This window comes from Strongylocentrotus purpuratus, unplaced genomic scaffold, assembly GCF_000002235.5.
Source record: "Strongylocentrotus purpuratus isolate Spur 01 unplaced genomic scaffold, Spur_5.0 spur5_scaffold_5, whole genome shotgun sequence".
Classification (NCBI taxonomy): Eukaryota; Metazoa; Echinodermata; class Echinoidea; order Camarodonta; family Strongylocentrotidae; genus Strongylocentrotus; species Strongylocentrotus purpuratus.
In genome coordinates, this window is record NW_022145611.1 from 15,692,640 (window position 1) to 15,711,160 (window position 18,521).

The 18,521-nt window shown below is 36.2% G+C and overlaps 2 protein-coding genes across 2 annotated transcripts; both read right to left on the reverse strand.

Moving 5' to 3' along the window:
• Positions 1 to 7,468: 7,468 nt before the first annotated feature.
• On the reverse strand, positions 7,469 to 10,481 carry LOC580965 (muscarinic acetylcholine receptor M3-like). The gene is made up of 2 exons (XM_030998646.1): positions 9,591 to 10,481; positions 7,469 to 7,768 (listed from the first exon to the last, which is right to left on the reverse strand). The coding sequence occupies exons 1-2, from the start codon at positions 10,479 to 10,481 to the stop codon at positions 7,469 to 7,471; spliced, it is 1,191 nt and encodes a 396-aa protein (XP_030854506.1).
• A 4,693-nt stretch (positions 10,482 to 15,174) lies between these two features.
• Positions 15,175 to 17,822, reverse strand: LOC115929527 (muscarinic acetylcholine receptor M1-like). The gene is made up of 2 exons (XM_030998649.1): positions 16,953 to 17,822; positions 15,175 to 15,483 (listed from the first exon to the last, which is right to left on the reverse strand). The coding sequence occupies exons 1-2, from the start codon at positions 17,820 to 17,822 to the stop codon at positions 15,175 to 15,177; spliced, it is 1,179 nt and encodes a 392-aa protein (XP_030854509.1).
• Positions 17,823 to 18,521: the final 699 nt, after the last annotated feature.

Below are 18,521 nucleotides of genomic sequence, written 5' to 3' on the forward strand. Positions count from 1 at the left end.
CCGGAAATACTTCAGCGCGGGGTTTTCGATTGCTTGAAATTGCGCGCGCTAGCTGTACTTTACACATAGCTCGATTTAGCTTTTTGTATCCTCGATCATATTACTTTTTAAAAAACTAGCATTTTTATTGCTTCCATTCAGAATATTTTAATTTTTTGAAGTGTGAAATATTTTTATTTGGATAATTATAATATCTACATAATAATAAAATCAATTTGAATCCACTGGTTACTTTATTTCTATTTCACTTTATGTTCCCCATTGCTGGAGAAAAGAGGTCAGTGATAGGTAAGTAAACAAATCACACATGTTTGTCGCGGTGTTATAGCGGAGAGCCTTCACACTGAGTAAACACCGCGACAGCAGCGGGACTGTCCCGCTGCTGTAGCTAGGCGAACCTAGCGATAGTTTGTCGCGGCGTTATCGCGAGGCGGTGTTATCCCGCGATAGTTTATGACGGGTCCGAGCCTTCACACTGAAGACAACACCGCGACAGCAGCGGGACAGTCCCGCTGCTGTCGCGGTGTTTGAGGCCACTGTGAATGGGGTATAAGAAAGATAACAAACAGTCCTTTTCAGGACTACGCTCCTCCAAAGAAGATTACCGAGTCAGAGTCCTTTTCAGGACTCCTCAAACCTCTCTCTCTCTCTCTCACTCTCTCTCACATGGTGCAACCGCAAACCTACTGTATATATTATGTTATAGGGAAAATAAATGTAATCCACACACACACACGGAAAATCGATTTCCTATACACTCACATCGGTTTTCCACGTGAAAAACACTCAATGGAGAAAAATCACGCTTATTCAATAGCAAACTCTCTCGACGGGAACTGGCATTAGTCGAAAGATTTGTTAAATATGATTTTTCATTTTGTACTCTCTTATCTCATGTTATGTGGAAAATAAGTGCAATCCACACACACAAAAAGTTCCCGCCCTCCCCCTCTTCCCTTTTTCCCTCATACCATTTCTCACCTCTCTTTTCTCTATCTTACTCTCTCCCCCTTCCTCCTCTCTCTCTCTCTCACTCTCTTTCTCTCTCTCTCTCTCTCTCTCTCTCTCTCTCTTTCTCTCTCTTTTATTCTCCCTTTTGTTGAACGAATACAATTTCATAAAGAAGGTCGAAAACATAATTATCATCATGCTCGATCAATTTGACAACCGTTTTATAAATGTTATAGGTCAAAATGAGAAAGAAAAAAAAGATGTAATCATTCCCTGAAAACACATCGGAAAGAAGTTCAACCTCCGTTGTTTAATACCCAATTTTGGACAGAATTGACCATTACTAACATTTAAAAAAGAAATCCACGATCGCAAGACCTTTGGGAGATCATTTTGAAAGCAATTTCACAACCCTAATGTATAACCCATCGCAATCATGCTCCAATTACTATATGTCATTATGCCCAAGGCTATTGAAATTTGGAACGACAAAATCTTGCAATTGCATTGAAGTATAAATAAATAGATAGGTTCGTTTGTTCCAGGCTAATAAACTAAGTCAAGTTATAATATACAGTGCGTCCAAGAAAAAACGAAACCGAGAATTATCGATGCTTTATCATAAATTGATTACAATTATAATTAATAAATCACACATAGTTATAAAGTTTAGATCCTCCTCTACCATTTGATGCAACTCATGTGATACATACTTCACGCATGAGTGATTCAAAACAATTTGAAGAGAGGGTAGCAAAAAGTAATTTGGCGAACGGAATCTAAACTGCAAAGAGAAAATCACATTTCTAAAAAGTTCATTTTCTGCCCTTTCATATTTCACCTCAATCAGGAAAAATAGGCCAGGAATAACAAAGTTCTGTTTGTTTAAAGTAATGCTTGCATTTTTCATAATTAGATTAAACGAATATGTTTTCACTGGGTGCAAGCCGTAGCAACAAACAGAGTTGACAAAAGACTTAACTCCGTTTACTTGACCATCAGCCATGCAAGAAGAAGACGAAAGACTTTTTATTTTTTCTGGGACGCACTGTATAGGGATTTATTACCCCATGCACGGCGATCGTGGCCATGTGTCCACTTTATGAAATGATCGGTGATGTGTACACTAATCCTGCCCTGGTTCTTGCATATTGTATTTCATATTAAACAACATTTAGAAGACACCAAAGACCCGTGTCCAAAATCTGTTTCTGATTAGCAGCAAATAAAAATTAATTTGAAAAAAATGACGTGTATTTGATTACTTACAGAAGTCTGAAGTCTGACCATCAATTATTAGACTGCTATTTTTTGTGCGAAAATGAGAATGTTGAAATCGTGTGTTTTTGTCAAAATATAATTAAACATTTTTGTCAACCACATCCTTGACACATTTTCTGAGATGTATAAGTAATAACAATGAAGCGCTGTTATACACGATCGTATATTGATTTCAAAAGATCGGTTACTGAGTCTTGCGATAGATATTCCTCGACAATAATGATGATAATAGATATAGATATATAGGCGTGAAGAAAATGGTTTAGGAACGTGAGACGTAGCTATACTTTACAATTGTATTACAAGCTTTCGGCTTGTGAGGCCTTTTTCAGGTTCTGAAGTGCGAACACATACAGAAAACAATTATCTATATATACATTCTTGTTTGCATTCAAGCTTTTGCCTTTGTCACAACAAGGTGCCAATAGGTTCCACAATCCCATCATTACATCATAACCACACAACAGAAACAAACATTTATATGCAAAACAAAAATAATGAAATACCTGTGCAGACGATCTAATGTTTATTACAAAAATCAGATCTACCAAAACGAGTCTCCTGCTCATGCGCATAGTTAAAATACATATGTACATGAATATGTATGAGGTTCGTATTACACCTAATGGTAGAATTTCATAGCAGGTCCATAAATGAGCGCAATAGGGTAATAACAGAATTAGTTTATCAAAAAACAGTTTTGGAATCAACGAAGTCATAAGAATAAGATAAGGACAAAATATGTTACTGGTTAGGTAGTATTCTAAGCACGTTTTTGTTTTGTTTTACCTTTTAACAATATTCTATTTTATCTATAAATTAAAATCTCATTGAAACCAAATTTCAATACACAATAATATTTGAACGAGAAGCTATATTTGGCCTATTGTTTGCATAGAAGATTAGTGTCAGTTTGAACTCTAAACCTCTTGGGAGTCAGGTGCAAGAACCAACAACTGATTTGATTGTTTTTTTTATTTCATTTATTTCTGCATTTTTCCAAATACAATAACTGAATAATAAAGAACATTTAAACGTAAGGTATAATACAAATACGCATACAATAGTAACTCCATGTCGAAATATGATTTACGTATATAAATAATATAACGAACTAAATATTTATATAAATTAACATATTATTATACATTTTAATTAATATCCCAACAATCTGTGGAAAAGGTGCAGGAGACCTCAATCATAAGAGACGTTCGACTAGGATGGCGACCTTAAACGACAAAATCTTGAGGTAAATTTAAAGTTTAAACGATACAACAACGTTAATTAGGTACCTGAATACAATGATCAAGATATCATACACTGTATGCTCTATTGATTTCGTATTTGTTACTCGAAAGCCCTAGATGTAAAATCACTCATAATCACTATTATCGAATTATCGAAGTAAGTAATTTAAAAGGAGGGAAAGTAGTATACAGTGCGCATTAAAAGAAATATATACCCAACTTAGGTAGATTATCATTGAGAAATTATATCCTGTGTGATTTTTAATTATTTATAACTAATATTCTGTTTCATGATACCTCATTCATCATTCATAACTCTGCTATCATGGATGACTGAGCAGCAGCCTTTCACCAAGTATTATCAAACTCCTCTTGTACCGAGGTTGGGCTGAAGCAATGATTGTGCGCCAAAACCACCTACGCATTATTTTTTGTGTGCCTCTAATGAGGTGTCTATTTACATTCAAACATCAAAATAAATTTGTGAGAACAAATACAATTGACACACAATGTTATCAATAGAAATCACATATTTTTTCTCAACTATACAATATTTTGCTACTCTTCATCTAAAGTGCTTGTAACAGTTTCTTTGGCAACCTCTGGTCTGGCTTTTTAAGCTCCTGATTTACAACAATTCTGTTTTTGATTTCTCTTTCAAATACGTATCTTAGTTTGAAACGGTTTTCATTAAATCCATACTTATTCCGGGTGACTAACATTTTGTATATACACCAGAATGCGATCGTTGTTACAACGTCTATCTCTCTGTCAATATTAATCTTAAGTAAACAGGAGATATCCATGACAAAATCAATATTAAAAGTGTACTTCACAACACGTTTGATATAATCAAAGAAATTCTTATTCTGTTCACATTCGATAAACACATGTATGCACTACATGTATGTCCTCTATGACATGGCACTTGGGACAGTATCTGTCGTCTGCTAATCCCCATTTGTTAAGATTTTTCTAGCAGGTAATATATTGTACAGCAATTTAAAATAGAAGTCCCTTAAAGGAAACTGTACCCCAAGAAATGACTTTACTTATTCTGAGAGATCTATTATGTTATTGCCCATTAGTCTACAAGATTGCCAACCGAAATGTATGAGAGTCGAGAGAGGTATAAAGCAATAATAATGTAGCATCGCCATTTTCTTGATAACGTGACGTACCATGCGAAGTCGTTTATCAAGTAAATGTATTCAAATTTATGGATGCTTCCTTTCCAGACGTGTGTGGTGATGAAGCATTTCATTCACCTGCTATTATCCTTTGTACTATAAATTGCCAGAACGCAAATTGCATAACTTAGTTGGTGCTCTCCTTTTCTCATAAATGAAATAGATTTGGCAACTACAATGTGAGTCAAAAAAAAGTTTACACCTAGAAAATTGCTAATTATTTAAAAAATCATTGATGAACATTAAACTGTTATATGTCTTATGAAAGAGTGTTTTATCCCAAATCATTTGGTACCATTTTTGTGTGGTATGTGTTCACGCTTGGATGAACAGGAGACATTGTTTGCGAGAGTGCAAAAATCGACTTGCGCCAAAGTTGCTTATGTGATGTTTGCATAAAACAATTGGGATTTGGGTATTAATTCGGTATTTGCAGATACAAATAACGTCATTAACAAAATTAATCATGCCACACATATCAAATATCGAATATCACATATCAACGAACATTTGTGCGCGTGTGTGTGGGTGTATATGACTTTGCCCTTTGCAAAAAACATATGCAATGCATTTCATTTGATACATTCAATCCATTCTCTCACTCCGCTAATCCCAACATAATACATACTGTAGGCATCACTCTGGCGCAAGTCGATTTTTGCACTCTCGCAAACAATGCCAACTGTTCATCCAAGGGTGAACACATACCAAACAAAAATGGTACCACATGATTTGGGATAAAACACTTTTTCATAAGATGTATAATAATTTACTGTTCATAGATGATTTTAAAACTAATTAGCAATTTTCTAGGTGTAAACTTTTGTTGACTCACACGGTACTATAGTGTAGTATTTATAAATGAATTTACTTACATTTGTTCCCCTGTTATTTATATTTCACCAAATATAATTTCTATCTTCTCAGTTATGATTTTTCCTCATTAAAAAGTAAAGGTTTCGTTATTGATTCAAAAATTATTTCCAACTAAAGCTTGGTGCATGATACATGTACAACTTTAACTGGTACGTCACATTTTCAAGAAAATGGCCGCGCCCATGTCATGCTAAAAGGCATCACATCATGCCAGGAATATCTTCATTTATATATCTCTTGTACATTTTCATAAAGAATATTGCACGTTCAAAGGTCGGGAAGACATCTCATTTTTTCAGAATACCTACACTTATTCTTTGGGTTTAGGTTTCCTTTAAGTAACGTTCCCTTGTATATGTTAAATTCCTTTTGAACATGGAAGACCAGTCAATATTTCTTTGTAGTATATTTTCCCAAAAAAGAAAGCACCTGTTGTTGTTGAATGTATGTTTAAAAGATATCAGGTTGTAGAAACGTTTGCTGCTTAATTTTCTCCAAAAAGACAGCACCTGTTGTTGTTGAATGTATGTTTAAAAGATATCAGGTTGTAGAAACGTTTGCTGCTTACGTCACTGATAGGTAAGGACACCCTTCCAAATTTAAAATAAGGAATTCCAAGAGGGTGAATATAATATACTGGTTCAGTTTCTTCCTTGGTAAGATCACTGAACCATATCTTTGGAATAGCTTTCTTCAATTTAGTATAATCGAAGAAAAGATTGTGCTTGCTTTTTTGTCTCAAGGCGTCCTTAAAGGTCTTTAATAGACAAAAAATGTCTTTCTTCAAAGAGGTCCTTTAGATAAATTATTTCACAACCACACCAATCTGCGTAAAACAAAGACTTCTATTAAAAACATTACGCATTGTTATTTCCGTTCAAAAAAGAATTGCTGGCTTACTCGCATTGATTTTGTGCATTTTAATATTTTAATAAAGCTCATTGACAAGCAAATCTGTGATATTGTCTTAGTTATAATGACAACATTTTAACTTCTCTCGCTTCCTTTTATACGTTATTGAGTCATTCAAATTGGGCGAAATTTACTTGGAATGCTATCTTTTTCCATGAAAGTCAATATCTTTGATAGTTATCAATATGTGTTCTTTCTTGCATTCACTAAATGTTTAAGGTTAGTAAACCTTTGGAATTTGATGTGATGTTCGAGACAAATAACTTATTCATCGTACGCGCCCTATGAATAGAAAAAGATGCAACGGTGCACGTGAGCAGAGAGATCTTAGATATCATGAGACAAGAAGTTAGTAAACTTATTTAAATAATTAAAGTTGATCATGTGGATTGAAACAAGGCCCTGAGGAAGATTAGATACATTGGATCACTATTTTTTTTAATGAAGCACTGAAGCATGACGCAGAATTTTATTTTCAAAAAGGATTAAAGACCAGAATAACTCATGCATGTGACCTGAACAACGTTCGTTGCATCAGCCAATACTTGGTACAAGGAGGTTTTGACGGCACTTTTCAAAAACCCTGGAGCTCAGTCATCCATGGCAAATAAAATGTGAATATGGTATCACGTCACATCACATCACTAGACAAAAAAAAAAGTTGCATATTTGCAAAATCCTACTTATTCAAAGTATATAAATCTCAACTTTCATATTTACATTAGGATTCAAGAAAAGAAACTGAAGTAAGGAGTTATACCAAAAAAATGACTGTGCTGGCGCTTTTTACCTTGTATTGTGTTGTATTGTATTCCTTTTTGTTTGTTCATGGTAAAACCTCACAATCAGTCAAACACAAACAGCTTTTCAGCGAGTCTGTGCACATTTAAACAAACAAGTAAAATCAACAAATAATATTGACACAATTGCTACATGCGCTAAGAAGATTAAATCTTTCACGAGAATAGACTGAAGTAGGGAGTTTTAAAAAACTAACTCCGCTGGCGCTTTTTACTTTCTACATGCGCTAAGAGGATGAAAGAGAATTTTGAAGACGGTCTTACGAAACAACGGTTGTGATACTGAGTAAGCGATAGGGTTAAGGAAACTGTTGGCGTAGGTCAGCCAGGCGACAAAGATATACCAGATGGAGGTGAAGAATCCTTGATGTAGGAGGATTGGGTTGATGGTAAAGATGACAGCCACGATACTGCTTGGTATCCAGGCAACGAAGAAAGAGATAATGATGAAGAGGAGGGTTCGGGTGGCTTTCCCCATCTCACCAGTAGACTCTTGGGGAGTTGATTTAGACTGAAAATATATAGATATACTGATGTTTAGGAAGGGGGTTGTTCAATTTGAAGGTGGATTTTCAAGGGCGTTTTTTGAGTTTGGGTACATGTTATTAATACGTTTATTAATTGACCTCAAAGAGATAATTGAGTTTTGATTCCTATTTTTAGGTTCTCGATAATTCTTACTGTTAAATATTTTTACATAGTATACTCCGAGGCTTACCCAAACGATAGCTGTCGTAGGTATGGTCTGCGATCTTCAGTAACTTAAACATGATGATCTGGAATAAACCAGAGCACTAGTACTTTCAAATGTGTTTTCCAGGGCTTTCTGGTGACAAACAATCCACCTTGTTCATTAAAAATGTCTTCATTCACATCAGTTTCTTACTGGATAAATTCCGACTTGCACATAATGATTGATGTTATGTCGAGCAAAATATGACAAGTTCTGTGGTTGGGAAACCAAAGGGAAGCTTATCTGCCGTAGTTTACAGGAGGGATTAAACCGCTCTACAAGATCACTGAACAGGTGGTTATCTCATCAACTCAGCTCTCAGTTAACATAAGAAAAAGAGGATCATGGGGGACCAATGGTCACCGATTAGACATTGTTTGTTATATAGAGGGCGCAAGTAGCTACCAGTAGTGCAGTTTGCCTTTAGGCAAAAATGTCCCCCTTTTTTTTAGACATTGGTATATACCCCTATTCTTTAATCACATTAACAAGGACGATTTCAACATTTGTTTCTCTTTTTACATGGTCCAACATACTGCTCAAGCATCACACGTTGGAGCTGAGTGTGATGGTCTGAATACTCATTTGTAAGTGAGCGAAGCGAGCGAGCAAAACTGTTAAGATTAGTGAGGTCGCACTGCGAAAGATTGCATTATATAAACGGGAAAACACAATCCTGGTGAGGTTTTAAGCATAATCTAATCATGACACACTTTGAAGACATTAAAAGAGCAACAGAATTATATCAACTATAAATGCGAGCGGCTTTCAGGGGGAATTAAAGGGAAAAAATTGCTCTTAGTCGCTTTAAATTAGGGGCATGTATTAAAGAGAAGGAAAAACAAGAGGGACTTGAAAACATTTCACAGTTAAAGGGCAATTATCAGAGGTAAAACAACAGAAAAGGGAACACTTCTCGCACCTAAAGAGGTACGCTCACCAGAGATGAAAGAACTTATTATATAGGCAAAAGAGCATTTGAAAAGGGGAAAGGGGCACGTTACGAAATGGAACGAGGACTTATCAGAGATGGACAAAATTGCATTTTTTGGAGGGGGAAGGGACACTTTTTACAAACGAAAAGGGGCACTTACCAGAAGCAAAAGGAGTCACTTTTCCTACATAAAAAGAGCATTCGGGGGGTACTTGAAAAAGTGTGAGAGCACTGTGTTCCCTGCCCCCTCCCCTCCCCCTCCCGGGATAGATGCCTCTGGTGGGGAGTATTTTAATGCTTCTTTATAGTTCTTGGATAAGACATCTGATGTGCTCTGTTGTTTTTACCCTTCATAACCTCATACCCATGGCATTATAAAAGAAGCAACCCGCCTCTGACATGTTGGATTTGTTATTTTTACGCATCGAATTTGTGTTCTCTTTTTAAAAAGTTATTTGTCCACAATTGACATTACCCTGAGTTTGTTTGGAATACGATGCGGCGTCATACTAAGTTTTGGAATGACAGAATTTTGGTCAAAGATAGGGACCACAAACAGATAAGTTGCCTGACGAATTACAGATGAAGAAACAAAATATATTGCTGTATTATATACACATATATATCTTCTTGTTTTCGATAGAAGCCAATCTCGTTTAAACTCACCTCAGTTTTCTTTTTGGGTGTCTTTCGTTGTTTGTCATTTGCCTCGAGTGTTCCTTGTAACGACTTTCCAATATCTTTTTCCATACCGCCAACGGCAACCTTTGGTAAGTCTGCCCGTCCTGCAATAGTGATGATGCTGGCATTACTTATTGCCGATTCTTCTTGGACACAGGACCTCAAGTTGAACATCTGGCTCACGTTCCTCCCTCTCATTGTCTTCTTGATCTTCATGTAGATCTTCAAGTACAGAAAGGAGACGACGGCCAAGGGCAGAAACACTTGAAGGAAAATAGGCAAGATGGCGGGAATCAGTCGGAAAGAGTAGCCTGGAACGCAGTGTCGGGTGTTGTAGGCATTAGCCACAAAGTCCCAGCCGGTGGCGTATGACAGCCAGAAGCCAAGACCGATGGCCCATGCGATACCGTTCATCACCACCGCCTTGCGTTTGCTTCGGGACGTGAAATGGTTGATGGGGTCGAACGTCGCTCGGTACCGATCTACGCATATGACGACCATGCCGAGGTTCGAAACTGTTGTCGAGGCGTTTCTAAGGGCAGTGTAGACCCTGCAGAAGTTCATCGAGAAAGGGAAGTAACCGATGATGGTGTGGGCTACTGTGATGGTTAGGAGCATACCAGCTACAAGATCGGAGATGACGAGGTTGATGATAAAGTAGTTGTTGTAGGTGCGGAGTTTCTTCTCGATGATGAAGGCGACCAAGCTGATGACGTTGGCCGATATCATCAAGAAACTGACAGTTACTGCTATTGCGATCTTCTGGTTATTTGGGCCTAATTTCCTTGGGACGGATGGCATCGTTGTTGTTGAGTTAAACCCAATGAAAGTGCTTTCCATGGTGTTCACCTCGGTAAAAATGTCTGTGGTGTTCATTCTGCAGAAATCGTGAAACAATTTCCGTTTATCAGAATGAATTAAAAATTGACAAGTCACGTAGGAAGTATTTGTACTGGTTTTATAAAGAATGTCAAAACGTCCGTGATTTATACAAAGAACCCGTTTTCAAAACTGCAACAGGACTTATTGAGAGCAGGAGAACACAGAGAGTAGAAAACGAACCTCGTCGAATTCAATGTACCAAGTCAACTAAAAAGACTCATAAAATAATCATAATATCGATTTCGCGCCCCCTCCTGCATGATTACGAGACGAAAACCAACCTAAAGGGCGTCCCCTGCGGTCATTTTTTTCAAAATCATCATTATTTATTAATTTTTAATACGAGAGACGTAAGGAAAGAATGTATTATATAGCCGTGGGTTGACGTGTGTGTTTTTTATATGGATTCATGAATATGTTTGATATATTGCTGAGATTTAGAAGTTAAAGGCCGGGCGAAGCTAACGTATATTACAAGAAAGTCTAGATTTCTTGTATTTGTGTAGATATATGTATACAAAAATACAAGAAAAAATGATGATCCATGCACGAAGAAATTGTTTTACGAATAGGACTTTGTCAAGTAATGATTTTTAATTCAATTTGAAAACTAGTATTTTTACTCATCAAAATAAAAGCATACTTCGGGCGGAAATTTGTAAAACATTGTCTTCGTGTACAGAGCATCATTATTTCTTGCATTTGTTATTTTTGTGTAATTCTCGAACTTCGAGCATAAATCTATTTTTTTCTTCTATATACATTTATATATGTATGCATATTTGTAAGGTTTACGGAAACATTCGTCGTATAAGATGTCACAAGGGATTTTTTTTGCGTTACGTAACCGTTTCTTAAAAGAGTTTTATCGACACGTTTTCATTTACGAGCAATGATACAATGAAATGGATATTTGAAATTAACAATTGATATGCAGTAAAACTTCTGCATTTTCCATATAGGCCTGTCAATTTCTTACAACTGAGGGTTGTTTATAACCTTTTTTTAAATCGTTGCTCCTTTTCATAGTTTTATTGATTTAAAAAAAAAAACTTGCATAATAAGTCAGTAATGCAAATATAGACCCACAAAAGACAAGCGTTTCATCGGGGATCGTTCTAATATTTGAATTCATATTCATAATCAAAACCCTCGTGAATTTGGGTCAATTCATTTTATTCGTTCTCTCTCTCTCTCTCTCTCTCTCTCTTTCTCTCTCTCTCTGTATCTCTCTCTCTCTCTCTCTCTCATCTCTCACTCAATACCCCCTTCTCTCTCTCTCTCTCTCTCTCTCTCTCTCTCTCTCGGTGTCTCTATTTCTCCTCCTCTCCTCTCCTTTTTTTCTTCTCTCTTCCTGTCTTTTTTCCTCTGTGTTGGTAAATCATTGTAAATGTATACATTATTTATTCAGCATATTGATCTTGGTTATAACAAGTCCTGAACAATGATAGGATCGATATTTTGCTGTAAAAGTTGATTAATTCATCAACTTCTTTACAGGAACATTTGCCTCTTTGCAAGAGGTGTAGACTATGTCGTTTCCACCTTTCCACATTTCCATTTGTCGTTATGGGTATAAAAACATGTTTTTTTAAGTCTGCGATTGGTTTTTGCTCCTGGGAATTCCACAATCTTAAAAAGAATTCAGCAAAAATGCATGCCACGGACGCGAAACTGCCTTATTTTCTGAATTTAATTTAATTCCAATGAAATGTTTGCTTCTTGTGTTAACTCACCTATCATGGCAGTCAGTTAAGGTAATGGATTTCTTAGAAAAGGCAATATCAAGACCAATAACGCTTGGAAATTGTACTGTGATACATTTTCTATATTGTTCCATTTGTTATTACATGCATTGTACACAAGCTTTATTTATATCAATTCAATTCAATTCAATGATCTAAGTTCAACATGGAGATTTGTTCACATGAAAAACAAAGGCTCAGACATAATTTACAAAGAACATAAGTAGGTTACATAATTTGGATACATTTTGGTGATGACATTAATGATCAAACATGATATTCATTTTCTTCTAGTTATGACTCGGTTCGTTTCCTTAAATTACATGATTTAGATATCTTCATGTATATCTTTAAATCAAAAATATTTACCACTATCAACATATTCAAATTCAGCTTTTAAACTGAAGTGAATTAAATGGGAATTAATCTGATAAACAAGATATTTGAGAATTAAAAAAAAAAAAAAAAAAAAAAAATATATATATATATATATATATATATTTGCAAATGCTAACCATGTTAATGATTATGACGGACTCTTATATCATTTCCGTAAATAACCTTTCTAATTGTCCATGTAACTTATTTTTATTGTTAAGAATAAATAAACGAGATAGTTGGCTAATTTTAATATAGTACACATATTGATTTCGAAAAGGTCTTTTTCCGTGAACAAAAAGAACTAGGCATATGATCCTAAAAGGCTATTTAAATCAAACATTACATACATCATTTTGTTAAGTCGTGGTGTAGGTTACATTCATTATCACTCCGTAATGATAACTTCCACTAGATATTCATTTTTGCTCTTTCATAACGAAACTTAATATTGAATTGTAAAAAGCAGAAACGCTGGATAATAAAAGGCGTTAGGTTTGGTTACAATGCCCTGATTGAATACGGAAGGAACAATGTGTTTGTAAACCACTGTGTCTTACATTCTCAGTGACCTAATTCCTCTCCCTGATCTGAGAAGCAATCAGTCTTTCAGTCTTTTAGCCTTGAAATATATTTTATAAAACGTGACTTTAATCAAGAGAACCGCAGAGGCGCCGATCATACTGATGGGCATGGGTCTTTGTGAAAGTGGGAGGGTGAGGTATGTATGTGTGTGCGTGTGTGTGTGTGTGTGTGTATTTGTGCGTGTGCGCGCACTAGCATATATTTATCCTGGGCAATTATTGATTTACAATATCTAGAGGGATAAAAGATTGATCAAAAATAAGTGATGACGTTTCTGTAGAAAATTGTATTTTCAATCATAAAAAGAATCATGAATGGAATTTAGGCTTCTTTTTTCAAAGATAATAATCAGCAGTCCATATCAAATTGCTGGAATAAAACAGCCGTTTTAAGATTAATTTGTTTCCATATATTCTATTCAATTACAGGTGTTATAATGCAAGAAGGTCGTTGGTGGCAGGATTTTTGAACCGTGACCTTCACCCCGCTTTCACCCCGCTTATAGGTAAGCAAGGCTTAGTTTTTAATTTGTGTTTAAAAAAATTGTTATATTTGATAAAATGGTTGTTATGTTTCGTTCATATCCTAGTATAAACGAATCAGTTCAATTATAAGACATAGGAATATGTTCAAAGAACCTGATATTTTGTTTACAGACAGGTGTAATTTAAGGCGAGAAAGATGTTACGTAATGTGAAGAGGGTTTGATTAATCAATGTACATATAGATTACACGTAGGTGAATTGAATGCGTAGGCTATGATATGCCATACATGTAACTTTGACTACATGCAATTATAAAACAATTTGTTTTTTCATATATTAACAAATAAATGAGGGCATTCGACGAGTATATTGCATTTTTTTATATTGCATTTTTGTATGAGTCAAATGCCTAAAATTTATGGCGACAGTGTATTGAAATGGCTCGTACTCTTTATCACATAAATATAAAACATTCTAACAAATAAGATACTGAGAACGGGATCCTATTCTGAAATTCTATTATAATTGGAGTTTTTTAATTTTACGACAAAAAACACACTGGAGATATTGGCAGCTGATAACAACTGTTATTATCATTGCATCCTCTCTTGTTGCGCTAAAAGCAGTGGCTTCTCTCATCTACTTTGAACTTCTTACGTAACTTGTAAAGCCAACTAAATAAAGATGATCGTGATGACAATGAAAGTTGGTGAATGGATAGGACTTCAAAGCATGAATAGACCAACACCAAAATGTCAAGAAAATAAAAAAAAAATGCTACAAAATGTGAATATTAAATTTTGTATCTGATTTAACCAATGTGAACACTTATATTGGTCTGACAGTGATTATTAGGCGCTCGATTTGTTTGCTATCACCGTGAAATCAACTATTCTGCGTAGATAAACATACAAGCATATATCTATAAACAACTGTTATATTTTATGTATGGCATATCAGTGTAACAATAAATTTGAATTACATATGTCTATAATATTTAGGAACTAGTGACACTCAATATCGAACCGAAGATAAAATAATGTTGTAGACATTTAGTGCATTAGAAACTAACAAGAAAACAACCAGGGGAGAGGTGATACTACTTTCTGCTTAACGAAAAAAGTGGGAGTCCTCAAAAGAGATACATGAAAATGATTATTTTGGGGAGGGTTGCAGTCTAACCCCCATAACCTCTAGATCTTACGCACTCGAAACTGCCACCAAAAGACCATATGATTTTCAAAGGGATTTCAAACTAAAAAACAAAACAAAACAAAAAAGTGAGAACAGTTCACCCTTTTATTTCTACTTTAAATAACGACATCCTACTATCAAAGTAGCCTACCCTATTAAAGTGGGACATAATTTTATTTTAGCGTCTCTAATGAGATATAGTCCATATTTATAGCGATATTAAATTTAGTTGATAACCCCAACAGAGTGAAACAAAATCTTAAAATGTATGATGCGTTTTGACGAAAATGTATGGTGCGGTTATTGGCGCCAGTATTTCTGCGGCCTGATAAAAAGGTCCAATACGGTACGGCGAAAAAGCGGTTGTGACACAGCGTAACAGATGGGATTGCAGAAGCTATTGGCGTACAGGAGCCAGACGAAGAATTGGCGTACTTCTGGCGGGAATGCGCTCACCAGGAGGAGAGCCGGGTCGATTGCGAAGATGAGATAGATGATGGCGTTTGGTAACCAGGCAATGATGAAGGAGAGGATGATGTAAGACAGGGTGCGATTGGCTTTCATCATCTCGTTTTTGGATTCGCGTTTGGCTCCGCTCTTCTTCTCAGCCTGTATGAAATGAATCATAAACTTGATGATCACTTTTTCAGATTGATAAGATGTTTATAATTGACATACTTATGAAATCAACATCATCTATACAAGAAAAGTACACTGACTGAATCCGCCAACATTTTTTTTCTCTTATATTACGGCGTAATAGGGCGTAATAACGCCGTAAATTAGGGTGTGATTACACCGTAAATTAGGGCATTATTACGCCGTACTAAACAGGGGAAATCGGCGGAAATCAGTTACCGAACGAATTTTTCATAAATTTGCATGCAATTACCAGAATAAAATAATTCAATCTTGTTTTAAATTTCATTTAGAATAATAGACATTTTTTAATATTTGTATTTTGAATAGATTTTGCAGATAAGATTAAGAGTCCGCCACGAAGATTATTTTTCATATACTATTTTTACATAAATTTGTATTTTGATATGCGAATGAAACTCAATAATTACATCTAATGCTTTCAGGACAGGTCAAAATAAAGACGAGAACATTTCCAGACAAATCTCATGAATTACTTTCTATCGTGCTCAACAGATAGCATTCACTACATATCCAACAATTTAGATAATAACTCAATATATCTTTTTTCTCAATTTGGATCTGAGATCTGAGAAAGCAATAAAAAAATCCAGCGTATTGTATTATTTAGGTGCGGGAAGAGTGTTTGCATAATAACCACTCATTTCATTGTATAATGACAGTCATATTTTAAATGCATTTTTACTTTACATGAATGTTCCTTGCAAGAAAAAGGTGTCTGCCGTTTACGCTTTTCCTTTTTTATCATATTTTGTCAACTAAGTTGTTCTAAAATGGGATATTTGTGGAAAAATTTCTATGCTTAGACTTTTTGATGGCAGTGTGTATGAAAATGATATGGATTTGAGATGAACGGTCATACATATAAATTATCACTGAATTAATATTCTTCTAGTTTGACGAATGGGAGCAACAGATAAATTATACACAAATTAAATTTAAATCTACGGAAACATTTCCCCAACTGAGTATATTCTTTTAAAAATCGCATTGCAATAATTTGCGGCAGTATTTAAAGAAAAAAATGGAAGAGCCTAATTCAATAATGCAAAGGTTTTTAGACAATCTTATTGTGCGTCTCTAGTACAAGAAATATGCTACCTGATCATACTCATGAGACATGTAAATTGGGATTCTCTATTTTTGATGGTTTAACAAATCATTATAGTATATGGTATCTCCTTTATTCTTCCAATAATCTAAAATTTCAGTCCAAATGGGGGAGGGGTTTCCCGCAATGTGACACGAGTTTTCCCCTTTAATATGGCTTTGGTTCTCATTAGTTAGGAAATGAGGAAAATGTTCTGTCATCATTTTGTTTAAAATATCGATACGTGATTTTGCGCCCATATACCTTTATAAACTTATAAATAATCAGGTTATTCATGATGTAAGACGGATCGACATTTTGGTCCTACCTTTTCTGTTTCGTGTATGTCTCTGACTGGTTCCACGTGCATGTCATTCAGGTTGTTGATATCTTCGCAGACTGTCTTCATTTCGATGCTGCTGATGACAGAGGATTCTCCACGAATTTCTGCTATCACGTTTGGCGTCCCATCCTTAAACTCCCGACCGACATCCTTTCCGCCGATTGTGGCCTTGATCTTGATGTAGATTCTGAAGTAGAGCAAGCAGATGATGGCCAGTGGGACAAAGAAGGTAAGGACATTTTGTATCAAGTTTGGAATGGGGTCTCGGATGTAGGCAGCATAGCATTGCCGAGTCGAGTTGATATTCACGATGAAGTCCCAGGCGGTGGAGTAGCAGAGCCAGAAACCTAAGCCCACCACCCAAGTCAGGGCGTTCATGATGACGGCCTTCCGTTTATTTCGGGATATGAAATGGTTGATAGGATCGTAGGTGGCTCGATGGCGGTCGATGCAGATGACCACGATCTGGAGGATCGAGACGGTGAGGAGGCCCTGACGGCAACCGAGGTAAACTTTGCAGAATCTTTGCGAAAAGGGAAAGTGTCTTAGGGCAGTGTGAGCGACGCCAATGGTCTGGCTGACGCCTATGAGGAGATCAGACAGCACGAGATTGATGATGAAGTAGTTGTTGTAGGTTCGGAGACGGCGTTCGACGATGAAGGCAGCCAAGCTGACGAGGTTGGTCACAGAGATGATGAACACGAGTAGGATCCCCAAAACCAATCCCTGGATGTCTAAACTTCTGGGGAAACCTGCTGTGGAACCATCGTCTTCTGTGACGACGTCAGTGACGTTCTCGAAGTCATTTTCTTCGTAGAATGATGTATACGTATCATTTGTTTCAACACTTTCCATCTTAGATCTCCTGCTCCTTGATTACTTGTTTTTCTTTGTTTATCTTTCTCTAAAAATTTGATACCGTTGATAGTGGATTTCGGTAAAAGTGTTTAAATTTAGTTCTTGCAGGTATCAAATAGAATTAAGACAAGGTATATGTAAATCAATCAAACCCAATTATTCAAGTTATATGGTTGTGTTGCCTAAAATCAAGAGTAGAATCTTTGCAGAAGATGCTCAGTATTTTATATCTACCAAATCTATGGATTATTTACTACTTTATCTCTTCGCCTGACGTTAACTGCAGTCAACCAATCAGAAACTTTAGACCAGGGGCGTTAATCCGTACCGAGGAGTGGGGGGGGGGGGGGATGATCGGCGATAGCCATCACATACTAGCACGAGCACACGCCCACACTAATTTACGCAAGCGCGCGCGACCGCGCACGCACACAAACACACAACACACACACACACACACACACACGCACACAAACGCACACACACACCCAACACACACACACACACACACACGAACAAACAACAAACAATATTAGAGAAAGAAGACGATTCGTTGTATCGTTCTCGAAAATAATCGTCGTCTGAATTCCGTTCCCCCCCCCCCCCCTCCCGCGCGGAGCGCGGAAGCTTTTACTTTTCATTAAATCATTAGGGAAAGAAGACGATTCGTTGTACCGTTCTCGACTCTTAATCCTC

Bases quoted from the DNA above. Each gene is read 5' to 3' on its own strand.
- LOC580965 (XM_030998646.1), bottom strand. From the start codon at position 10,481: ATGAACACCACAGACATTTTTACCGAGGTGAACACCATGGAAAGCACT. The intron at 7,769-9,590 runs GTGAGTTTAAAC...ATATATTTTCAG, and splicing joins CACCCAAAAAGAAAACTGAG to TCTAAATCAACTCCCCAAGA.
- LOC115929527 (XM_030998649.1), bottom strand. From the start codon at position 17,822: ATGGAAAGTGTTGAAACAAATGATACGTATACATCATTCTACGAAGAA. The intron at 15,484-16,952 runs GTAGGACCAAAA...CATTTCATACAG, and splicing joins ACATACACGAAACAGAAAAG to GCTGAGAAGAAGAGCGGAGC.